The 14822-nt window shown below is 29.1% G+C and overlaps 2 protein-coding genes across 2 annotated transcripts; both read right to left on the bottom strand.

Moving 5' to 3' along the window:
- Positions 1–658: 658 nt before the first annotated feature.
- On the bottom strand, positions 659–4306 carry LOC108342747 (cold-responsive protein kinase 1). Its single transcript, XM_052879075.1, has 8 exons — positions 3793–4306; positions 3227–3618; positions 2320–2430; positions 2061–2188; positions 1717–1930; positions 1389–1620; positions 1145–1295; positions 659–1060 (listed from the first exon to the last, which is right to left on the bottom strand). Exons 1-8 carry the CDS (start codon positions 4167–4169, stop codon positions 758–760), a joined length of 1908 nt encoding a protein of 635 aa, XP_052735035.1. The 5' UTR covers positions 4170–4306; the 3' UTR covers positions 659–757.
- Positions 4307–8277: 3971 nt separating this feature from the next.
- LOC108342714 (cold-responsive protein kinase 1) lies at positions 8278–11514 on the bottom strand. The gene is made up of 8 exons (XM_017580510.2): positions 11110–11514; positions 10637–11031; positions 10294–10407; positions 9894–10021; positions 9320–9533; positions 9012–9240; positions 8742–8895; positions 8278–8662 (listed from the first exon to the last, which is right to left on the bottom strand). Exons 1-8 carry the CDS (start codon positions 11484–11486, stop codon positions 8360–8362), a joined length of 1914 nt encoding a protein of 637 aa, XP_017435999.1. The 5' UTR covers positions 11487–11514; the 3' UTR covers positions 8278–8359.
- Between the last annotated feature and the right edge of the window lie 3308 nt (positions 11515–14822).

The raw sequence follows: 14822 nt of genomic DNA, 5'->3' as shown, positions 1-14822 counted from the left end.
TAAGAAAAATGTTTAAATAACTAATTAATGAAAGAACTCATTCCCAAGTAAATAAATACATTGATCAATTAAATACAAAATGCCGTAAGATTACAACTTGACATTGTATATATGTATATAAGAGATAAATTACGTAAGGAATGACTTTTTTAGGGTTTAGATAAATTGGTTAAGGTTGATATTTTATTTTTTGCATATATTAATTGACTTAATTGTGCTTTTAATTTTTTGAAATATAAGGTTAACCCGATATTCAGTTTTCTAGATTTTATGAATATATTATGCTACTTTTTTTTTGGAAATATACAATTTAGATGTTTCAAATAAATTATTTGGGGACTAAAAAACGTTTATGAAAAAAATAATTTTCCATTCAAAGCCTAATCACTACATATAAAAAAAACATTTTTTTTGTTGCCAATTTATTATTTGTCTTGTGTTAATAAACCACTAGAAATAGGAGTTTTATAATTCAATGAATTTAATTTACTTTACTTTAATATTTTTTATTATATTTTTTTATATTGATAATAGGTTATCATTTGGATGCTTAAATGAAGGTTACAATTCTAAGGGATGGATGGAAAATATATATGAATGCTTATTATGCAGAATTTAGAATTGCATATGTTATTGGACTATGTGAAACTGGTAGAAAATATGCAGAAGGACAGATTCAGAAGACGTAGAATGGTGAACAATCTGTATCACTTTATTGGTTAAGGTCATGACGACCCTTTGATGCATTGATACTTAATCATCGAGCTGAGGGAACAGAAATGGAGGCAGTAGCATTAGATGAACTGGTAGAGTTGCCTTCCCGAGGGATCATATTTGTTTCAACAAACACAGGCATAGTTGGTCGAAGGTGCGCCAATAAGTTCTTGCTTTTCAGTAGCATTACCACTTCAGTCATTGTAGGCCTCGTTGAAGCTGAAGCCTGAGTGCATAACAAAGCAATTTCTATGATATTTTGCACTTCTTCTACGTCATATTCATTAGGGTCTATTGCCTTGTCTACCAGGTCCAAGTACATGCCTCTTTCATGCAGTTTCCATGCCTGTTATGTCAAAACCAAACCTTATAATTCATAATCACTTGCTCAAATGACATGAAAAAATGTTGAATATAGGAACTTGCTTACTCGTCGAAGAAGGTATTCACCATCCTCATCATTCTTCACATCTGTACTCTTTTGGCCACTTACTATTTCTAGGACTACAATACCATAGCTGTAGGTATCAGCCTTCTCTGATAATTGACCATGCATTGCATACTCAGGTGCTGTGTATCCCCTGACAAGTGCAGTCCATAAAATATAAGAACACTCTCTTCTGCTACGACTTCATGCAAGTAAATGTAAAGTGAAAGCAATGGTTTTTACTTACAAAGTTCCTGCAAATTTTGTGCTAAGATGAGAACGATCCTCTGGGAGAAGCCTTGCCAACCCAAAATCAGCAATTTTGGGCTGAAAAACATCATCTAGAAGGATGTTAGCAGTCTTGATATCTCTATGTATGATGGAGACGTGGAACTCTTCATGCAGATATGCCAGTCCTCTTGCTGTGCCTAATATTATATCATAGCGTTGTTTCCAATTGAGGGAACCCTTTTTGTTACCTGCTTGTTTCAAAAGTAAGATTGTTGAAAAGATAGGAAAATTTGATGGTTATAAAATAAATGGAATAATCTGAGTGGTTGAGATGAGTTTTGCACCGAATAAGAATTTGTCAAGACTTTTATTTGCCATGTATTCATAAACTAAGATTCTTTCTTGGCTTTTGCTGCAGCAACCAAGAAGCCTAACGAGATTTCTGTGATGAACATTGCTTATAAGCTTCACTTCCCCTTCAAAATTATCCTCCATGTTGCTTGATTTCCCCAAAACTAGCTTTTTTACGGCAACAACTTTTCCATTTTTCAGAGTACCCTGTTGAAAATAGTTTGTATGACTGAAAAGGGAAAGTGTTTTCTCTTCTGGTTTTAGATATTTCTCAGCTATAGCATATTTTTCTTTTCATAAACAAAGTTTTCATGAGAATGTTACAGCATAAATTTACCTTGTATACATCACCAAAACCTCCTTCTCCAAGTTTGTTTTCAGCACTGAAATTTTTGGTTGCTGCTTTCAAATCATTATACTTGTAGTTAACTGGACCTTTCAACTCAGTCGCTCCCAATATGTCACCTGCAAAATAGAGAAAATTTTAATTGTGGAGTTATATTTTGGATGAACAAAACCTTTTTCTCATTACAATGTTCTGAGCTTTAGTGCCAAACATTCATTGAATATAATGCTTTCATCATTTGCTTAATTACCTCTGGGAATCTGGTTTCTTTTCCTTGACATTCTCCAGCCAAACAACAAAAGAAGAAGAACAACACCTCCTGTAGCACCGCCTATAATTCCCCACTTCTTTCTTGAATTTCCTGCAATGCAATAATGAAATTCACCTCATGTTCCAACTCAGGTCTGTGGAGGTTTGCATACAAAAATTAAAGACATATTTTTCGTTTGATTCTTTTTTTCTTAAATTATTATAAAAAATAAAAATAAAAAAATGATATAAAATCTTTAGAATATAAATGAAAAATATATAATTGATATTTTTATATATAGTTATTTACAATTTCCTTCAGATGTGGTAAATTAATTTTGATCTTGCAATTTTGTTTTTCCTAGCTTAGTTTTTATAAATTAATTAAGAAAATTATAACAACCACACACAATGACGTTAGGGATGGTTTTAAAAATAAAGATTTAATTGCACTTCTATTTTTTTGTACTATTTTACAATTTTTTTCTTCTAACTATATTTATATTTGATTTTATTTATTTCAATTGTGTAATTTTGAAGTATTTGCTAACCCAACTTCAATATTTAATGGAGGCTAGAATAACTTAACTCTCACATCAACACATGCATAACTTTACACATCATGCCAGCTTAATTTCTATTAAATATGTTTTGGTTGGCAAATAAACTAAAACTGCATTATTTCATTAGTGAGCTTCAAATTATAAAAAATAAAAATAAAAAGTAGAATTAACAATTTTTTAATAGGTGTAAAATTGAATTTGCAATATTTACTTGGAATAAAATATTATTACATAATAATTATTTATTAAAATAGAAAAATGTTTTAAAAACTATACAAATATTTAAACCAGCCATTTTTATCTAAATAAATATACACTGATTAGAGGTAATTACTGCAATTCTACCTTTTTTCAAATAGGGTGCAATATTAATAGTCTGATTATCAGCAAAGAAAGGTGTGGTGGAGTATCTCATGAAACAGCCAGCATCATAGGCTCTACCCTCTGTGTTGGGAAGACAACTTTGTAAGTTGTTGTATCCAACTTGCATGCAATTCTGACAATTAATCTGAGTGGCAGTTTCAACACACTGTGCAACAGCATAAACTGCACTACCACCAGCCACCAGTGTCTTCGTAGCTGCATAAAAATCTCCAGTTTTGGGTACTGCTGTTTGGAGGTCCATTAGGGCTTGTTGTCCAGCTGCTCTAAAATCAGTGACAGTTGAACTTATGTTCCCACATGATACCCCACTGCCAATTTCGTTGGTCTGATCGTAGAACCTGTTACTCTCATATCTACATATTTCTCACATTTTGAAAACATCAAAATCAAAATCAAGTAAATAATTAAACTAGCTCAAAATTCTTAATAGCCACTTAATGTGAATATACATTTCTGTTGGATATCTCGACTACAAATAAGGTGAATTTAAGTGATTTCAAATCTCATCTTACAGAGATATATTATACCTGAGGAAGCAGCCATCGTAGATGACTCTGGCGCCGTTGCCGCTGGAGCAGTTGCGGATCTGGGTGGTGGCAGTGTTGAAGCAAGAAAGACAGTCATTTTTCGAGAGATAGTTTCTGCACTGAAACATAGCGTATGTCAGCACTTGTTCTCTTGCTTTCTGTACTGTTCCAAAGTGCTTGCTTTGATTTCTAATCTCTTCTCTCATGTCTGAAAAGGTTTCATTGATATTTGCAAAGAAGCTACGCAAATCGGAAGCATTGAACGAGCTGCACCCTATGTTTACTAAATGTGCATCTGGGCCTGCAACTGCATCTTCAACAGCATTACTGCTCCACCATATCAAAATCAAGGCCACAACCTTAAGTTGCAGCATCATATATGTATGAGTTTGAGAGATAATGAAGTGTATAAGTTTGTAATAGGAACTTGATGAAAGAGTAAACTATGTTCAATTAACAAGGGCAGTGTGTTTTGTTAGCTTTTATAGGATTCTGCTACATATTCTTTGTTGCAACACAGTTTATGTCTGAATTTTTATGTAGGGTATTGCCTGTACCAATTAATGAACAATGATTGTAACAATTAAACGAAGTCAATGCTCTTAATGATGCTTATAAAATGTGGCGTTTACTTCTGTATTCTGGAAATGATTATACTGTTATCCTTACAACTACACGCTTTTCTGTAATTGTATTTAAAAGTAAAATATGTTCACATCATTTTATGTGACTTTATTTTTAATGAATTTTTAAATAAATACAATTTAATCAATTATATATAAGGAAAAAAACTAAATCTAATTTAAGAGCAGGGAGACATACCTTTCAACCACTATATTCCAAAATTTTCAGGAAACAATGTCGTAAGTTTTGAAAACTTACAATATATACTAATCACATTCGAACCATCATTATCTCCTCAGTTTTTTTTTTATCAACATAAATGGCATATATTATATTCAAAATATTTGGTATACAACCCTATTAAAAGAAAGATAAATAAATATATCCACACGATGCAAGCACTAGCTGCTCTGGTCATCACCCCTCCAGTTCAGCATACAAACACTGTTGAATTCCATCAATACCTACTCCAAATCATATCTGATTCGTCTATTTGTTTATTTTCTGAGTTTTTGTTATTTAATATCTCCTCAGTTTTTTTTTATCAACATAAATGGCATAAATGGCATCACTATTTGATTGTTGTTTAGCCCTTATTATTTCTTTTGAATTGTGTTATTTGATAGTTAAATGTAATTTATATATTAAAAAAATATTCATTACAAAATTTACTTGTAATATAACTTATATATTAACAAATATTTTTTTTTATATTATGTACAATAAGCATATATCATATAAATTGCACAAGCTAAAATCCTAATTATTTTCAAACAAAACTGTATTAATGATAAAAAAAACCCTTAATATTTAATACATTTGTTAAATAACAATTTAATACTTTAATAATTTAGTTGGATCTCCAAATCATCAATAAAAATAGGCGGCTGTTTAAGAATTGACTTCTAAACTATTTGTTGAGTAAAATAACTATTATGTTTAGAAATAAACTATTATGTGTTGAAAGTGTATGGCCTTGCTTTAAGAGTACCAGGTGGCATGGCCTTAATTTTAAAATTATTGTTATAGCAATTGAAGTATGGTTTCAGCATTAGAAGGAAAACCAAATGTAAAAATGTTTCCATCTAGGGATATTTAATTCTATTCATAAGAATGAAACCAATTAATAAATATATATCAGATATTCGTTAGAATTCAAAAGCTATGCAACCAATAAGACTTAGATTTCTTATAAAGTTTGCAACAATTAGTATTTTTTAAATGCATTTTCTTTTGTTATGTTTTATAAAGGTTTAATTTTTATTTTATTTTTTTAATAAATCGATGTGATTATTACTTCTTTCTTTCCATTTCTAAATTACTTATCTTCAATCTCTTCTAATTTATCGATGACTTAACTTCCTTTTTCTTCATCAACAGATTGAAAACTAGTAGAAAGAAAACGGAAAAAAAATTGATCGACAAGCTGAAAATAAATAATCACGACATCTAGTTACAATAAAATTAAACAAAAAAAAATACTTAGACAAAAATAAAAAATTATTTTTAACATTCTAAGATTACTTTTATTAAGGATTTATATCAAAATATTCAATTATGTGATCCAAATTCTATGAACTTAATTAAGTTTTATTTGTACTTTCTGTGATCCAAATTCAGAAATAACTTATTTATTAATATACATATGTGTTAATATATCCAAATATTGATTTAGTGATTTCGGTATTTCCTATAGTTCTCTAAGTTGAGTTTTCTTTTTCTATGTGTTGAATCTTTTTTAGAGTCAGTTTTGTAAAGTAGTAAAACCCTAAATATTTCTTACTATGTATATTTTTTTTGTCCATTAATCCTGACAGAAAAAAAACGATGTTTGATATGGATGCTTTTTGCTAAAGCTAAGCTTATAAGTATAGAATCAAAAGCTGAAGTGTTGGCTATGAATACGATAGAAAGTCAATGGTGTATTATATTCTGTTACATTCTAGAATTTAGGTTATGTGAGATTAAATTATGCAGACATGTAGATAGATATTAGTTGCACAGCCTAAGCCACGTTATGGACACAACTAGAAACTGTCTCCTGCATCGATAATCTCTCTTCTACTTTATAATCTTTTTGCAACCTCACTTTTTAGTTTCAAAGTGGGAGAAGAATGTCAAACATTATGTAAAAACTGCAATCCATACCATACAAGGTGTTGATGGAACTGTTCAATCTTATGAAATTTACAAAGTAATATGGAAGAGAAAATACCGTCTAAGGGCAGGTTTTTCATTTGGAGTATAAGTATCTGAGATTATAAAAGGAACAGTTGATGGAATATGAAAAATATGAAGATAAGTTTTAAAATACTATTGAGTAGAATATGAAAGTAATACTATTTGAGTATTTATACATCTCATTTCACGTATATAATTATTCTAAAAAATACTAGTCACATACTCAGGTAAAAAGTTCTATATTTTTATTTTTATAGAATAAATTTTTACCTCATTTTATACTATTCTAAAATCTACATTACATTTTAATATTATTTCTTGATGATGATTGATTTAGTAACTTTAAGCATAATGCACAATAATTCAAACCTCAATCTTGATAACACTTTTGTAAAAATATTTGTAATCTAGTCTTCTATTAGGTAATATTCAAGTCAAATTTTCATATTTACTCCTCTAATAAAATAAAATAATATTTAATTACTATTTGTTTTGTTCTACTAAACGTTGAACCTAAATTGTCCATTTTGTAAAATTTTTATTAACATAACATGTTCTCATATGATAGAGTTCAGAGGATTTGGAACATGGTCGGATGAATTTTGCAACAATGATATCACGTATCCTTTTATTAGTTTTTACCAAATTTTTCAAGAAATATCTTTCAGTTTTAACTTTAAAAATTAGTTATTATTTAGATTTAAGAAATCAAGATTGAAATAATATTGTAAATATATTTTATATTTGATATTCTATTACATTTTGCTTTGTATAATAAAATAAAATAACAAGTTATTCCACATACCATATTTCTTATATTTTGAATATCCCTATTCTATAATCCCTAAAAATTTCTAACACAAGGAAAGGCTCAAACTCACTTTTGGCAACACAAACATGAAGCAACCTTGTGTAATGAGCATATATGGAATATGCAAACAATTGTGTAATGAAAAGGAAAGATTTATGTCAAAAGGAGGTCATTCAACAAGTTCAATTCCAAATGTGGGAATGGTATAAAAGAGAGGATAAAATGAATTACCATATGTTTTTCTTTGTTATAAGCAAAAAGAATTATGTTTTATTGATAGTGTTTGGGAAGCTCAAACCCTTTTACACATGTAAATTGAAAAGATAGGTTCTCAACAGACAGCTGCATACAAATCCAAAATTCTCACCTGCCTATCTTTAAGAAGATATGGAAGTCAATATTATACTCATATACTTTTCGGTTCTAAGCAACTTATTGGCCAGTTGTCTTGTCTATATGTGGTGTTACAACCTTGGACTATGTTTGAAAAACTTGTCACAATGAATATTATATAATAGAGTCATAGGCTTTTCTGAAAATGTGGGTAACTAGGTGGTAAGATCCTTCGTATTTGGGGATGTTAGAACGTATAAAGAATTTGGGATAAACTACTAATTGAATTTTCATCAAATGATTGATTAGTATGAATTGGAAATAAATAAAAATTACATTCCGAAAAAAATTAACCAACAAAGAGGAATCAATTAAATTGACACTTGCATTACATAATTAAATTGATCGATATCTAGGAAACTAGAAAATATATAGATAGCATTACACGTGGACAATATCACTGATAAACTACTCTTAAATCAACAGTTACATTCATATATATAACTACTGTTTAGATAAACTTCTCAAAACGTACACATGATGAAAAGTTATTATCCAAAGCTTTTGTCTAATTTATTCTGGTAATTTATTTGGTTCAAAGTGATTAAATTCTCATAATCATCGAGCTGATAGAACAGAAATGGAGACAGTGGCATTAGATGAACTAGCAGAGTTGCCTTCCCTATTTATCATATTGGTGTCAACAAACACAGGCATAGTTGGTCGCATGTGCTCCATTAAGCTCTTGCTTTTGAGTAGCACTACTACTTCAGACATTGTTGGCCTACTTGCTGCAGATGCCTGAGTGCACAACAACGCAATTTCTATGATTTTCTTTACTTCTTCTGCATCATACTCATTAGGGTCTATGGCCTCGTCCACAAGCTCCAACTGCAGGCCTCTCTCATACAGTTTCCAAGCCTGTAAAGTGATAATCAAATGTCTCATTTCTCATAGTAAAACATCATCAGAAAACCAACAATATAGGAACTTTGCTTACTCGTTGAAGAAGGTATTCACGACATTCCTCCTCATTCTTCACATCAGTACTCTTTTGACCACTTATAATTTCTAGAACTACAATACCATAGCTGTAGGTATCAGCCTTCTCTGATAATTGACCATGCATTGCATACTCAGGTGCTGTGTATCCCCTGACAAGTGCATCACATAATCCACAGTTAACAAAACAACACTTATTAACATGTGACATGTGACGTGGTCAAATTAATTTCAAGAAATTCGAGTAAACGCAATTGTTTTAACTTACAATGTTCCTGCAAATTTTGTGCTGAGATGGGAACGATCCCCTGGCAGAAGCCTTGCCAAACCAAAATCAGCAATTTTGGGTTGAAGATCATCATCTAGCAAGATATTGCCTGTCTTTATATCTCTGTGTATGATGGACACATGGAACTCTTCATGTAAATATGCTAGTCCTCTTGCTGTGCCCAAAATTATATCGTAACGTTGTTGCCAATTGAGGGAACCTTTAGCACCTGTTGTTTTGAGTTTATATTATGCACTGTTGAGAATAAATGTTTTCAAATATTCCTGTCAGAGGTTAAGATGATTTACCAAATAAGAATCTGTCAAGGCTACTATTTGCCATGTACTCGTATACCAGAATTCTCTCTTCCCCTTTACTGCAGCAACCAAGAAGTCTAACGAGATTCCGATGATGAACATTGCTTATAAGTTTCACTTCACCTTCAAAATCATCCTCCATCTTGCTTGATTTTCCCAACACTAATTTCTTTATGGCAACAATTTTTCCATTTTTTAGAGTACCCTATATCAAATATATGATTGGCAAATCAGTGAAAGAGATCTTCAGTTTATGTAACTGTAGCTTTAAGTATTTCTTTGTTAGGTTTTGAAATCTTACTGTTTGTTTTATATTTATTTTTTTAAGACATTTTTCTTTCTTTTTGTAATTTATTTTAAAAAATTATCAAATCTTTATTGTATACTTTTAAAAACTTGTAAAGGGCATTAGGAAAATGATTATTTGTTTATTAATTGCAAACATAAACAAAAACTTCAAATAAAAGAGAATATTTTGACAGTTTTTAAAAAAATCTTACACATTAATCATTGTCATTAGGATGCTTGCAATTATGTTATTAAAATATACACAACATAAATTCACCTTGTATACAGCACCAAAACCTCCTTCTCCAAGTTTATTTTCAGCACTGAAATTTTTAGTTGCAGCTTTCAAATCATTATATTTGTAGTTAACTGGTCCTCTTAACTCAGTTGCTCCCAATATGTCACCTGCAACGGAACACAAGTTTAGATTTTGAAATAAATGATATAGATACGACTTTTCAGAATAAAATAATTGATAATAACAAATAAAAGGGTTGTGTTGTGGAGTATACTACATCGAATGCAGAAAAATTGTCGAAGATTAAATTGCTTCGAACAAAACGCAATCTGATACTGCTTTTGGTAGCTTGTCATTATTTCTATTTAAAAAAACATTAAGCAGGAACTAATTTATACCAAGCGTTGCATGCAAGTGAAAACTTTCCACATTTACATACCTCTGTGAACCTTGTTTCTTTTTCTAGACATCCTCCAGACAAAGAACAGAATTAGGAGGAGAACAAAACCTCCTACAACACCACCTATAATTCCCCCCTTCTTTCCTGAACTTCCTGCAATGCATATTAATGTTGGTGTTAATATGTTTATGAATTAAAGAAATGTTCTTATCAGTAGTAAGGTGGCTTGCATATCTAAATACTTCATGTCACATGCCATATATATGAGAGTGTTTGTTAAAATGTATATGCTATGATATAACAATGATGTTTAATTCTACTTACAAGGATAAAAATTAACAATATTTTTAAAGGAATAAATTGCAATATTTATAGAATGTACCTTGTTTTAAGTAGGATCGAATATCAATGGTTTGATTAGCAGCAAAGAAAGGTGTGGTGGAGTATCTCATAAAACAGCCTGCATCATATGCTGTACCATCTGTGTTGGGAAGGCAACTCTGTAAGTTATTGTATGCAACTTGCATGCATTTCAAACAATCACTTTCTGCGGCAGTTTCAACACACTGTGCAATGGCATAAATTGCAGAACCATCATCCACCTGTGTCTTGGTAGCTGCATAAAACCCTTTAGTTTTAGGTGTTGCTGTTTGAATCTCCGTGAGTGCCTGTTGTCCAACTACTTTAAAATCACGAGTGGTTTTTAAACTGGTGTTCCCACACGTTACCCCACTGCCAAGTTCGTTGGTCTGTTGGTAGAACCTCTCGCTCTCGTACCTTGTCAGATTTTGAGAATTTCAAACAGCAAAATCAAAGTGAATTTAAATATATTTGAATGAATAGACAGATAGATACCTGAGGAAGCAATCGTTGTAGATAACTCTGGCGCCATTGGCTTTGGAGCAGTTGCGGATTTGGGTGGAGGCAGTGTCGAAGCAAGAAAGACAATCATTTTTGGAGAGATAGTTTCTGCATTGAAACATTGTATATGTGAGGGTCCCTCCCCTTGATTTCTGTGATGTGCCAAAGAGTTTGCTTTGGTTGCTAACTTCTGCTCTCATCTCTGAAAATGAATCATTGACATTTGCTAAGAAGCTGCGCGCGTTGGAAGCGTTGAATGGGCTGCACCCTGTGTTTATTAGACGTGTTTTCTGTGTTGCTGCATCTGCATGTTCAACACTACTGCTCCACCATATCAAAGTTAAGGCCAATAGCTTCACTAGTCCTAACATTTTCTTCAGCTTTCTGTTTAGTTTGAGAGATGTGTTCTTCTCTGCTGAATAGGAACTGGGATTTGCCCTATATATGGAAAAAGGTTAAACGTTGGCATGTGTCGGTTCAAGAAGAGAAAGATAAGGAGAAAAAGAAGAGAAATTGGTATTTTAGTATGTGTAATGTAATAAGATAAATAATTATTTTTATAAAGTAATATATTTCGAAATTCACAATCCCCTTGACACGTGGTGAGAAATTATTAAAGAGAGAATATATTTGTTATTCAATGTCATAAGAAACAAATGGAGAAAAAATGCACTATAATTAATTACCTATTTGAAAATGGGATGTTAAAATATCATTGATAGTTTTTTTTATATACATATATTATAATAATTCATAGCAAATAAATAAATATTTTTTAATTAAGTTTTAGGACTTTCATAAATTTATATATTTGTATTCAAGTGTTTAATTTTTATTTGAGTTTCTATTGTTTAATTTTATTTATAAGTTAGGTGATATAAATATTATTTTACCTGTCATTTTGGTTAGTTTTTTATTTTTTTGTTAAGAAATATGAAATTTTAAAATTATTATAAAATAATATTTTAGTTAATATTAAATGATATTATGATTAATGTAAAGTGACATTGGTAACGACAAAGCCTATCCTTATGTATATAGATGGTAATGATATGAAAGTTTTTGAGAGCATGACAAATTACACACCTAATAATATATTAACATAACGTTAGTGACATAATAATATATTAATATCTTTATCGTATTATGATGTGAAAGTCATCAAGAATATGACAACGACAATGACAATAAATGAAAATAATAAAATTAACATATCGTTTATATTAACAGTAAAATATTAATTTATAATAATTACATAACTTCACATTTATTTATATGTAAAGAATTAACATATCGTTTATATTAACAGTAAAATATTAATTTATAATAATTACATAACTTCATCATATTATACTAGATAAAAAATATGTTATCAAAATAACAATAATCACCAACATACTAGTCATGTTATAGGAATGCAAATATAAATTGAAGTCACATATTTGATAAAATAGGAAATTGAGACAATATAATTATTTCATTGTTTTAATATTTTTAGTTGAAACTTATATCAATATTTTTTGTAAGTTGAACCTATATCATAATTTATGTAATTTTTTTATAATAAATCCTCCCATGAAAATAAAGACCCATAAATGTAGAATGAATTCTCTCTTAAAAAAAAGTCATAAACCCAATTATATGTTGGTTTTGTCTTGATCATACATAGTATGCCTAGATTTTTGTTTTCTTCAAGAATTAAGTAAACAAAAATAAGATTAAAAGTTTTTTCAAAAATTAAGTAAACACTAATAAATATTAAAAGAGAATTATTTTAAATGATAAGGAAAATAACTTTTTGTGGCGGGTATTAAATCAAATTAATTTTAAAATTAAAATTGAAATTATTTTTTAAAATAAAACAAATATTGACTAGAGTTATAATAATTCTTGAAACTTTTTTATCAGTAAAAAGAATATATTAAAAAGGACAGGTGACTTCTCCCAACACTTGCCCAAAATAATATTCTCATAAGAAAAACCCCTAAAAGAACTTCAACTTCGGATAGAAATAGAAATAAATCTATAATATTGGAGTAGATTGATGAATCTGATAAGCAATGTAAATAAGAAATGAGGAGAAAAAAAAAAAGTAAAAGGGCAAGATGAGTGAAAATTACTGTCAAATCCTTTCAACTAAATATGGTGTTTAAATTTTATGAATAGGAAAAAAAATACTTAAGAGATGAAATGTATAACTAAGCATACTGAATTAAATTTATATATTAAATTTATGTGAGCAAAATAACACATCACCTAATTAATAAAAAAAATTAATTAAAAAATATAACAATTTTAAATACTTAATAAATAAAAAAATTTAATAAAAATGAATTAAAAATGCACAAACCTAGATTTGTTTTCAAGAACTAAGTAAACAAATAAATATTATAAGAGAATTATTTTAAATGAAAAGAAAAATAACATTACGTAACAGGTATATTAAGTCAAATTAAATTTAAAACTAAAATTGAAAGTATTTTCTTAAAACAAAATAAATATTAACGAGTTATAATAAGTCTTAAAAAAATTTTACCAACAAAAAATATATTGAAAAGGATAAGTAAGTACTTCCCACACCACACTGCACAAAATAATACACACAAACCAAGACTTAATATTCTCACATAAGAAAAAATTAAATAAAGTAAAAAAAAGGTAAAGATGAAAGAGAGTATAACTGTAAACTTCCTTCAAAATCCCTTAATTCAATATGGTGCTTAAATTTTATGCATAGAAAAAGAAATAGTTAAGAGATAATATATATCATTAAAATAGTGAATTAAATTTATAAATGGGAATTAATTATCATAAAATATGAATTCTTAAAGCCAATTATATATTATTATACAAAAACGGTACACATATAATTATTTCGTATATTTAAGAATAAAACTTTCAATAAATCATTGAAAAGTTTGGCAAATTTTACTTAGGTATATATTTTTTTAGATATCTGAACCAACTTTTGTATATTTCCAACGAGGTTGTGATTTCAGATAACTGACTTAAATAGTTAACTTTTCTCAACAAATCAAAATTCAATTAAAAACACATTTTAAAACTCAACTAAAATAATAATTTAGAGATTTAATTTAACATTATTAAATAAAGGACCAGAAAAACCAGTACTCTGAGGAAAACAAGGACAATGATTTTATTATTCTATAGACCACGAAGAGAATGAAGTCTACTACTTTGGGAAAAAACTTAGATCTGAATTTGATTTATTTACATATAATCTGATAAAAAATAGCAATAATCTCCATAAATTAAGGGTAGTCAACACATAAAAATATGCTTAAAAAATTTGGAGTTCATATTATTTGTTTCATCAAGTGAATGATGTTCCTATGATGCATAGAATTATTGGGCACAAGTTTCGTACATGTTCATACCACTTTCATATTCGTCACTTTCTTAAATGATAATTTTAATCAATAATATTTTTTTAAACATGAGATGATGCTGAATTAGAAGAGGAAAGTATACAAATATTATATTTAATGTAAGGTCACGATAATATTGTTTAATTGGACTGCTAATATAATTAATACTATTATTTGTATGACGTTACAAAGAAAAACTTGTTTAAAATGACTTTGAGTTAAATTCAAATATTCGAATTCTCATTTGATTATATAGATAGTAAAGCCCCTGGTATCACTTTAAATTTAATAAATAATTATATTATAATATGACATTTT

Source organism: Vigna angularis, chromosome 6 (assembly GCF_016808095.1).
Source record: "Vigna angularis cultivar LongXiaoDou No.4 chromosome 6, ASM1680809v1, whole genome shotgun sequence".
Classification (NCBI taxonomy): domain Eukaryota; kingdom Viridiplantae; phylum Streptophyta; class Magnoliopsida; order Fabales; family Fabaceae; genus Vigna; species Vigna angularis.
This window is presented reverse-complemented; position numbering and strand designations above follow the sequence as displayed.

Bases quoted from the DNA above. Each gene is read 5' to 3' on its own strand.
- LOC108342747 (XM_052879075.1), bottom strand. From the start codon at position 4,169: ATGATGCTGCAACTTAAGGTTGTGGCCTTGATTTTGATATGGTGGAGC. The intron at 2,431-3,226 runs GTAGAATTGCAG...ATTGCATTGCAG, and splicing joins TGCACCCTATTTGAAAAAAG to GAAATTCAAGAAAGAAGTGG. The intron at 2,189-2,319 runs GTAATTAAGCAA...TCTATTTTGCAG, and splicing joins AAGAAACCAGATTCCCAGAG to GTGACATATTGGGAGCGACT.
- LOC108342714 (XM_017580510.2), bottom strand. From the start codon at position 11,486: ATGTTAGGACTAGTGAAGCTATTGGCCTTAACTTTGATATGGTGGAGC. The intron at 9,534-9,893 runs GTGAATTTATGT...TATTTGATATAG, and splicing joins GTTTTGGTGCTGTATACAAG to GGTACTCTAAAAAATGGAAA. The intron at 8,896-9,011 runs GTAAGTTAAAAC...TGCACTTGTCAG, and splicing joins ACAAAATTTGCAGGAACATT to GGGATACACAGCACCTGAGT.